General features: G+C 57.7%; 2 protein-coding genes across 2 annotated transcripts in view; one reads left to right on the top strand and one right to left on the bottom strand.

Moving 5' to 3' along the window:
* The first annotated feature begins 842 nt into the window (after positions 1-842).
* HSD11B2 (hydroxysteroid (11-beta) dehydrogenase 2) lies at positions 843-5339 on the top strand. The gene is made up of 5 exons (XM_010851116.1): positions 843-885; positions 3464-3676; positions 3779-3964; positions 4074-4211; positions 4416-5339. The coding sequence occupies exons 1-5, from the start codon at positions 843-845 to the stop codon at positions 4826-4828; spliced, it is 993 nt and encodes a 330-aa protein (XP_010849418.1). The 3' UTR covers positions 4829-5339.
* A 505-nt stretch (positions 5340-5844) lies between these two features.
* The window catches only part of ATP6V0D1 (ATPase, H+ transporting, lysosomal 38kDa, V0 subunit d1), a 40766-nt gene continuing 37886 nt past the window's right edge, over positions 5845-8724 (bottom strand). Inside the window, exons 5-8 of the mRNA XM_010851037.1 lie at positions 7038-7115; positions 6737-6913; positions 6531-6608; positions 5845-6434 (exon numbers count right to left, since the gene is read on the bottom strand). Of these exons, the coding sequence (XP_010849339.1) occupies positions 6273-6434; positions 6531-6608; positions 6737-6913; positions 7038-7115 (495 nt within the window). The 3' untranslated portion in view covers positions 5845-6272. The remainder of the gene's footprint in view (positions 6435-6530; positions 6609-6736; positions 6914-7037; positions 7116-8724) is intronic.

Genomic DNA, 8724 nt, shown 5'->3' with positions numbered 1-8724 from the left:
ATCACCGGTGAGTGCGCGGGGCGCGGAGCGCGGCGACTCCCGGTTCGAGGGCGGGACCGGACACCCAGAGGGCTCCCTGTGGGCATGCCAAGGCAACGCGGGACCCCCAGCCGAGAAGTGGGCGAGCCCCTCTCCCCTGGGTTCAGGGAGCCAGCCAAGTAGGAAGCGCAGGGCACCTCCCCAAGTCCGGGTTGACTACCTACGGCTTGGGGAGTGCTGAAGGGAAAAGGAGGCAGGGAGTGGGCAGGTGCGCAGGGGAGACTGCGAAAGGAGCCTCCTGGAGCTTGGGGTTTATGCTATGTCCCTCTCCAAGACAGCAGTCTTCCGACAGAGGACACTGCTCTGAGGGACTTCAGAGAATCCTCACCCCTTGAACTCTGCCTAACATTCCCACGTGGGAGGTCCTGTCTCTTCCCTGGGACCAGGAGGAATAGGCTTAAATGGAGAGTTGGGACCCCCTTCTCCCAATTGGCTCCTTGGAGTTCAGAAAAGCTGGAGGTCATCATGAGGGACAGCTGGACATTCAGCCACCTCTCAGATCCCACCACCCAGACCCAATCTGTGAAGGAGTTGTCCGGAGTTTGCATTCATTACACCACCACCATTCTTCCTGGTCCTCTGTGCCTGGGAAGGAGGTGAGGTCTTAGAGAGCTGGGCTCAGGTGCTTCTGGCCACCTTGTTGAGCTCTCTTTGTCTGGAACAAGGACACTATCACCAGAAGGAGGGAAGGAGGAGCTGAGACCCAGAAGTGGAGAGGGAGAGAAAAGTCAGTGGGCACTACTGTATAGGACACTACTGGCTCTAGTATTGGGGAGGGGGAGCCTGGTCTCTCCCCTAACGCCATGGCTTTGGACAGGTGCTCGGCCGTTCTGCTCTCTTGCACTGGTGAGTGGCTTCTCAGAGACCTCAGTCCAGTAGGGGGCCCTGCATGATCAGAGGAAGCTGGGAAAACTTCCCAGAGGAGGCCATCCTTGAGCTGGGCCTCAGAAGATAGGTGGAGATAGGTAAGAGTGTGGAAGGTGTTTTGGATCAGACAAAGGGTGTGGGACAGAGGCTTGAGGCAGGAATGAGCATGGTCTGTGGGGGAGGGGGCAGTCACTAAGCAGTCTGGCTGCTGAGATGTGGTGAGACAAGCATTTGTTTCCTTGGAAGGGGCCTTGAATGCCCAGCAAGAAGCCAGAATGTACTGAGGTGAAGGTAGCAGGAGGGTTTGAGCTTCAGTAAAGATGGTGGACATAGAGGATGGCTCAGGTTGGGTGGGAGAGATGTGAGTTCAGGGTAGAGTGAGAAGTTTCAAGGGACCCCAGTTTTAGTGGTTTGAGGAAGGAGAGATGACAGACTTCCTGGTATGAAAGCAAAGAGCTTCTGCCCCCAAGGACAGGGCAGCTCCCCTCCTGCCTTCTAACTAGTGAGTTCCGCCTCCTCAGGACCCAGGTCTTCTTCAGATGCTAGTGCCCCAGGCAGTCTTTCCTGGGATCTCACCTCAGGTCCTTGTGCCACTACTGTTACATCTCCTAGCCTTGAGCTTGAAAGTGAGGTAAGACTGAGTCTTCCTTCAGTTCCGGTTGCAAAGTCCCGCAATGGAGGAGGGGAAGCAGACTGCCCAACCCACCCCATCTAAACATCGAGAGTTGACCTCCAAGCTTCCCAATGCCCCTAAACTCTGGGGTTTCTTCACTCACTACTACTGACTGCAGTACAAGTAGGTGACCAGGCCCTGACTCACTTGCTAGGAACACTGTGCCTTGAGCCTGCCAGAGCTGCCACACACCCCTCCCTGGGAATGCTCCTGAGAACCCCTAGCCGAGGCTACTTGGGGAGCTCAGCCCTGGGGTCAGGGTTTGGGTCAAGTGGCTGGGTGCTTTGTGTGCACATCTGTGTACTGCTGGGCAGTATGGGTCTCATGGGAGTGAGCCATTGTTGTTCACGCCTCTCTGCAGGTAGGTTGGAGGTATGCGTAGGTTTCTGAGTGTGTACAGGTGAGCAAGAGGGTATGAAAGGTGTGGGTGATTGTGTTGGGACCTCAGAGCTGAGGTTCTGGGAGGCCTTAGTTTCCCCGTGAAGGGCTTGTCTGCTCTGGAAGGGAGCTTAGGCAAGTGGGGAGACACACACACACACACACACACACACACACACACACACACACACACACACACACACTCACTCACTCACTCCCCTCCTCCAGCCAGACTTGCCCAGGAAGTACCCCTCAGCTGGGGCTGGCTAGTGGGCTCCCAGCTACACAAAGCCCAGCTTGCAGTCCCCCAGCTTTGTTTTCCCCCTCAACAGAGAGAACGGGGGGAGCTGAACCACTTTGTAACCTCTGATCAGCAGGACCACCATGGGGGCAGGCTCTAAAGAGCTTCCTTCCTCCCTGGTCACCCCCCTCCTCACACCCCCTCTTGTTGACCACCCAAGGAGCTGGATTGGAATGGGAACAATCAAAGGAGCCGGGGTTTATTAGACCCCTACACTGGCTCTGCCTCGTGGTTTATCTCTCTGCATACCAAAACCAGGAAATTAAGCCTCCAAGTGGTAACTGACCTCAGATCTCATTTGATGGATGTGGGAAGGGATTCTAATGCAGGTCTGTTTTTGTCTTCATCCACTGTGACCCTGTCCTGGGGGCAAGTTATTTGAGGCTCAGAGAATGTCCCAGTGTTGCCATTCACTGGAATTCCAAGGGTCAAGCATGAGGTGGGGATGGGCCTCCAGCCTGCCTGGAGCCTGGAACAATAGTAGAGGGTGCTGAACTGGAAAGGAAGGTGGAGCTCAGGTGGTACACGGCCTAGATGATGGGAACAGAGCACGTTGGCTTTATCCTAAGGGCCGTGGGGAGCCTTGGAGAAGTTTTCAGAAGCAGAGGGTATTGTCATTTTGGGAAGGATCCCTCGGGCTACTTAGGCAGAGAACGGATTCAAGGGGGCAAGGTGGGACAGAATGAAAAAAGGGGGCTGCTTCAGTGTCTAGGTAAGAGGAAGAATGCTGGGCAAGGGCAGTGAGAAAGGAAGGGAGGCTAGGGAGTAATATCTGCATATGCGAGCTGAGGCCTGGTCTCAAGCAGACCAAAGGACATCAGGGCTGAGGCTGGGTCTCAGCTGGGACTGGCTGACCTACCAACAGAGTCCTGACCTTACTGTGTGCCAGCTGAGTGACTTTGGGGGAAGCAACATAGCATTACTAGGTCTCAGTTTCCTCATCTGTAAAGTGGGGATCATAAGCTATGTTTGATAGGGTAGCTATGAGGGGTCGGGGAGATGACAGCTGTGAAAGAGTTGGTCCGCAGGAGCTCAGCCAGGGGGTCCAAGCCTCCCAGAGATGGGCCTAGGAAGGGAGGGCTGCTGATGTTGTGAAGTCGGGAGTCGGAAGCCTGGATCCCATCCCAGCCATGGTGACCCTGGGTTGTCTCAGGCTGAACTGGGCCATAGTGGAGTTCACTGGCTGTCCATCCTTCCCTGACCAGGCTGTGACTCTGGTTTTGGCAACGCGACGGCCAAGAAGCTTGACGCCATGGGCTTCACAGTGTTGGCAACCGTGTTGGATCTGAATAGCCCTGGGGCCCTAGAGCTGCGTGCCTGCTGTTCTTCTCGTCTGAAGCTGCTACAGATGGACCTGACCAAGCCAGCAGACATTAGCCGTGTGCTGGAGTTCACCAAGGTCCACACCGCCAGCACAGGTCAGTAGGCTCAACTTCGCCAGGAAAGGGCATGGCTGGGCTGAGATTGGAGGTGTGCTGCAGGACTGACCTGCAGCTTCCCTACTGGCTCCATGCCCTCAGGTCTGTGGGGCCTGGTCAACAACGCGGGCCAGAACATCTTTGTGGCGGATGCAGAGCTGTGTCCAGTGGCCACTTTCCGCACCTGCATGGAGGTGAACTTCTTTGGTGCACTAGAGATGACCAAAGGCCTCTTGCCACTGCTGCGTCGTTCAAGTGGTCGAATTGTAACCGTGAGCAGCCCAGCAGGTGAGGGTCCTCCCGCACTGGAGCAGAAAAGATGCCTCTGCTGGGCGGGGAGAGATATTGGAGTCCCCGGCCCAGGCTGAGGCATCCCCCACTCCCAATCCATCCCCAGGAGACATGCCATTTCCATGCTTAGCTGCCTATGGGACCTCCAAAGCAGCCTTGGCGTTGCTCATGGGCAATTTTAGCTGTGAACTTCTGCCCTGGGGTGTCAAGGTCAGCATCATCCAGCCTGCCTGCTTCAAGACAGGTGAGGCTCAGGGATTTTGGGGGTGGGGCCTGTGGGGGGAGAGCAGGAAGGCAGGGTGGGTGTGGTCATCTCTGGAGTGGGATTGGGTCTGAGGAATGGGCCTGACTTTGGCTGGGGGTGGGTCTCAGGTTGTGAGTTAGAGAACTGGATCTGGCTTTGGCTTCCCTCACTGACCCCACTCTGGCCTTGGCACTCCTTCCGCAGAGTCAGTGAAGGACGTGCACCAGTGGGAAGAGCGCAAGCAGCAGCTGCTGGCCACCCTGCCTCAAGAGCTGCTGCAGGCCTATGGTGAGGACTACATCGAGCACTTGAATGGGCAGTTCCTGCACTCTCTGAGCCAGGCCCTGCCAGACCTCAGCCCGGTGGTAGATGCCATCACCGATGCGCTGCTGGCGGCCCAGCCACGCCGCCGCTATTACCCAGGTCATGGCCTGGGGCTCATATACTTCATCCACTACTACCTGCCTGAGGGTCTGCGGCAGCGTTTCCTGCAGTCCTTCTTCATCAGTCCCTATGTGCCGAGAGCACTACAGGCTGGCCAGCCTGGCCTTACCTCTGCCCGGGACATAGCCCAGGACCAAGGCCCTAGACCGGATCCTTCTCCCACTGCCCAGTGAGCAGGTCACACGTAGAGCAGCTCCAGCAGAGGAGGTTCCTTGTGCCCTTGCTCCTCCTCCAGGTATTCTGACCCCCAAGGTCTGCCCTAGAGCCTGGCCCAAAGGACCCCACCCCATGCACTGCCGATGCCACAGGCCAGGCCTGGTGAGGTGAAGGCTTTCCAGTGAACCTCTGGGCCTCTCCTGCTTCATGAGCCCAAACAGACCCTCCTGGGCACAAGGCTCCACCATACAGCTTGCAGAACCCAGCTGGATGGGGAGTTTAGTTCAAGGCTTAACTAGAGCCTTAGCCAGGATCCTACAGACAGTGCCTCTGCAAACTAAGGTGAGATTAGGTAGGTTGGGGACCCCCTCAGGATTATTTCTTGGCACCAGTGCCTCAGTGCTGTGATTTGAAGGGTGAACCCTGTTTCTTGACTGGCTCAAGGATTAGGGCCCTGACCACTCACCCCAAGCCCCCCAAGGCACAGGGAGGCTACATACTCACCTTATTGCCACTTTTTTAATAAAGACAAATTTTTATTTCTCCTAGAATGGGGGAGATGCTCTGTTTGCCTAGGTGACAGGCTGTGGCCGTGTGACAGACTGGAAACTGCCTGGGCAACCCCCGGGGCTCAGCATGGGGGCCGAGGCTCTGGGCACAGGACCTGGTTTACATCCAACCCCCTTCAGTGACCTTGGGCAGATCAGGTATCCATAGGTTTCCTCAGCATGAAATAGGGATAATGACCCCAGCCCAGAGAGTTGTGGTGCTCAGTGAAGCAAACAGGGAGCCCTGGGGGCCCTCTAGAGTCAGAAGCCCACTCCATGAGCCTGTTGGAGCCTCCAGCAGGGAAAGGGGCCATCTGCCACCGACCTCCTGCCCCGAGGAGCCTGGCTGCACAGGGACAAGGCCAGCCGAGGGCTGCCACCTGAGGAAGGGAGGTAGAAAGCTTAGGTGGGGGTGGGCTCAGCAGGCCTGAGGCAAGTCAGGGATCTGGGAGAGGGGCCAGGGCCCAAAGGAGACAGAAGACAGCTGGGCTTAGAGAAGTTTTTATTATCTTGGAAGGGCAGAGCTACTCCATTTCCCAAGAACACACATACTTTATCCTGGCCATGGCTCTAGGGGGCCCACTGAGGGAAGAGAAGTTTTACGCTCCTCCCAGGGGTTCTCGGGTTAGGGAGGGACACAAAAGTGACCACATGCTTCTCAGACACGTCAGCGGCTGTAAACACAGGGCTGAGGGGGCCTCCTTGCTCTGGAGGTGGGGGCTTGGTCCATTCTTGGTGTGGGAGCAGGTGCCCAGCCCCCCTGCAGGCCCAAGAGCAGTCTTGGAGAGGGTCAGGGAGGCAGGGCAGCCACGGGGACAGCATGCTCCCCCAGGGCAAGTGGGTGAGCCGTGAGCTTTGTCACAGCACACGGACACACATGTACACACGCACTGGGGAGCCTTGGTCCAGGGTGCTAGAAGATAGGGATGTAGTTGTCAATCTTGGCCCGGTGGCGTTGGGCAATGCACTCGGCAATCCACACAATGTTGCGACACTCCTGCTCCTTGAGCTTCACAAAGGCATAGAAAACACCAAAGTGGAACTGGTTCAGAAAGGCCAACTTGTTCAGTTTCACCTGCAGACACAGGAAGGAGTGGTGTGCAAGGGGCTGGGACCAGAGTCAGGCCTGGGCCGCCAACCCTTCCCTTCGACAAGCAGGTCCAGCACTCACCTCGTGCTCGAAGAATCGGTCCTCCAGGGTCTTGTCTCCAGGGTTGCTGCCCGCACCTTCGAAAAGCAGCTTGTACTCCTGACGCAGGAGAGCGGGGGCGGGGCGTGGGGGGGAAGGGAAGCATGAGCACGAGGGCGCTGTTGGGTGTGGGGTGGGGATGTGGGTGCCAACAGGCCTGCCCCCTGCCCCACAGTCAGGGCACTCACCGGGTAGTAGTCGGCCACGTTCTTGACCTGCTCATAGTCGTCGGCTCGAGCCAGCTGGGCCAGGCCCTCCGGGTAGAGCCGTCCACAGTGCGGGAAGAGCTTGGCACGGTCCTCCTTGGACAGCTCTGTGCCGAAGGAGTTAATGGTGATGATGAAGGCGCGGCGGTCTGCTTCAAACTGTGGGGCCAGTGCACAGGTGCCGGAGAGAGAGAATGGGAGGGAGGCAGTAGTCAGTCAGTTATCAGGGCTTCCCCACACCAGGGCCAGAGCCCCAGCAGACGGGACAGGGCCAGGCACTCACCTCCAGGATGGGGCACATGGCGTCGGCCGTGGTCCCGCCCAGCAGGGTGCAGAACTTGTAGAAGGACTCCAGGTAGGCCTGTGCAGGGCACAGGGCTCAATCAGCCTAGGCAGGGAGACTCGAGGCGGGCCTGCCAGGCTTCCCCCCGACAGTTCCTTTCTTCCCTCCCCAGCTCCTTTCATGGTTAATCCAAATGTACCCGTGGACTTGGCAGGGCAGCCCCCATGTCAGAGCCCCCAAAACAGCCACAAATTTTCACTGGGCATCAGCCAAGCAGCAGTAGCCTGCTGCCTCCCCCACCCAGCAGCAACAGAGCAATTTCTGACCCACTGCCTGCCTCATGGTGCGGTGCCCCTCACACTCTCATCCCACAGAGGATCGGGCTCAGAGAGGGGCCCTGTCTTGCCCCTGCTTCTCTGCCTGCCTTTTCTCCAAATCTCCCCTCAGCCTCAGAAAATCACGTGTTGATGGGCTAGTGAAGAATGGTGACTCCTGAGAGTTCATGGAGAGGGCCTGGACTGGGTGCCCCAGCCCCTCTCAGCACCCCACCTTAAAGAGCACCTCCTCCTCTTCCCATGCCCTAGGCAGTCACACAGCAGGAACCAGATTGTCAACCCAGCTCCTGCTGAGGGATGGTTATTGCCTGTGCGGACGTCAGCCCTGCAGTGCGATAGCTGGACACTCGGGCTGCCAGTGGGAACAAGCACTTGCTGCCCAGGCAAATTGGATCTGCCGGGCGTAAGGAGAAGGCAGGTCAGCCCAGGCCTCAGGTCCCTCCAAGGACTAACTCCTGAGACCAGCCAGGCCCAGGCTTCCTTCCCTGAACCTCTTCGTGTCAAGGAAGGGGGGCAGAGTCTCATGACCTCTGGGGAGCTTCCTCTACTCAGAACCTCCAGGGTCCCAGCTGGTGGCACAGCCACAGGGACTCTGGCTCCACAGGCTTCTGAGCTGGGGGTGAGAGCTGGGGAGGCAGGGGAAGCTTTCTGTGTGGAGGTCTGCCCTCCAAGCTGCAGAGAACATTCCACCCACTGTATGATGTGGGCACGGGTTCTACTGGCCTAAGAGAGGAGGTGAGAATGAGACCCAGGAGTCCATGAGCCCAGGCCAAACCTGGCCAGCAGCACTGGGCAAGCTGGGCTCAGGGGAAAACCCGAGGGGACCACTGAGTCACAGGAAACAAAACTCTAGAACCAGTCAGGGAGTAAGCAGCTTGGGAAGGGAGAGTGGACCCCAGCAGAGCAGAGGACTTGAGGGATAGAAATAGCTGCCAATCCTACCATGGATTAGTGGCACTAGTTTCCTCTGGGACCATCCTCAGCCATCTCCTTTCCTATGACCAGTCAACTTGGGTGTGTCCAAGTCTTAGGCCTGTCCCAGAGGGAACTGCAGTTCCTCTCTGTGGGGGAAGCCACCAGCCTTTGCTGAGCTGTGCTGACCCTGAAAAGACTAACCCCAGGGTGGTGGAGGCTGGTGGAATAGGCCCAGACTTTCTTCTGGAGGCTGAGCAGCTGAAGAAACTGGCAAGACCCCAAAAGGCCCAAGTACCAAGGTCACCTTCCCACCCCAACCCTGTCCCCTGGCGTCTGCCAGCCCATGTCTGCTGCACCAGCTGCCTACGGTTCCCACCCGCTTCTGGGGGTCCGCCTAATCTCCCATCTGTGGCTACTGGGCTGGGACATGGCCTGAC

The sequence above is a fragment of the Bison bison genome, unplaced genomic scaffold, assembly GCF_000754665.1.
Source record: "Bison bison bison isolate TAMUID 2011002044 unplaced genomic scaffold, Bison_UMD1.0 scf7180017864297, whole genome shotgun sequence".
Lineage (NCBI taxonomy): Eukaryota > Metazoa > Chordata > Mammalia > Artiodactyla > Bovidae > Bison > Bison bison.
This window is presented reverse-complemented; position numbering and strand designations above follow the sequence as displayed.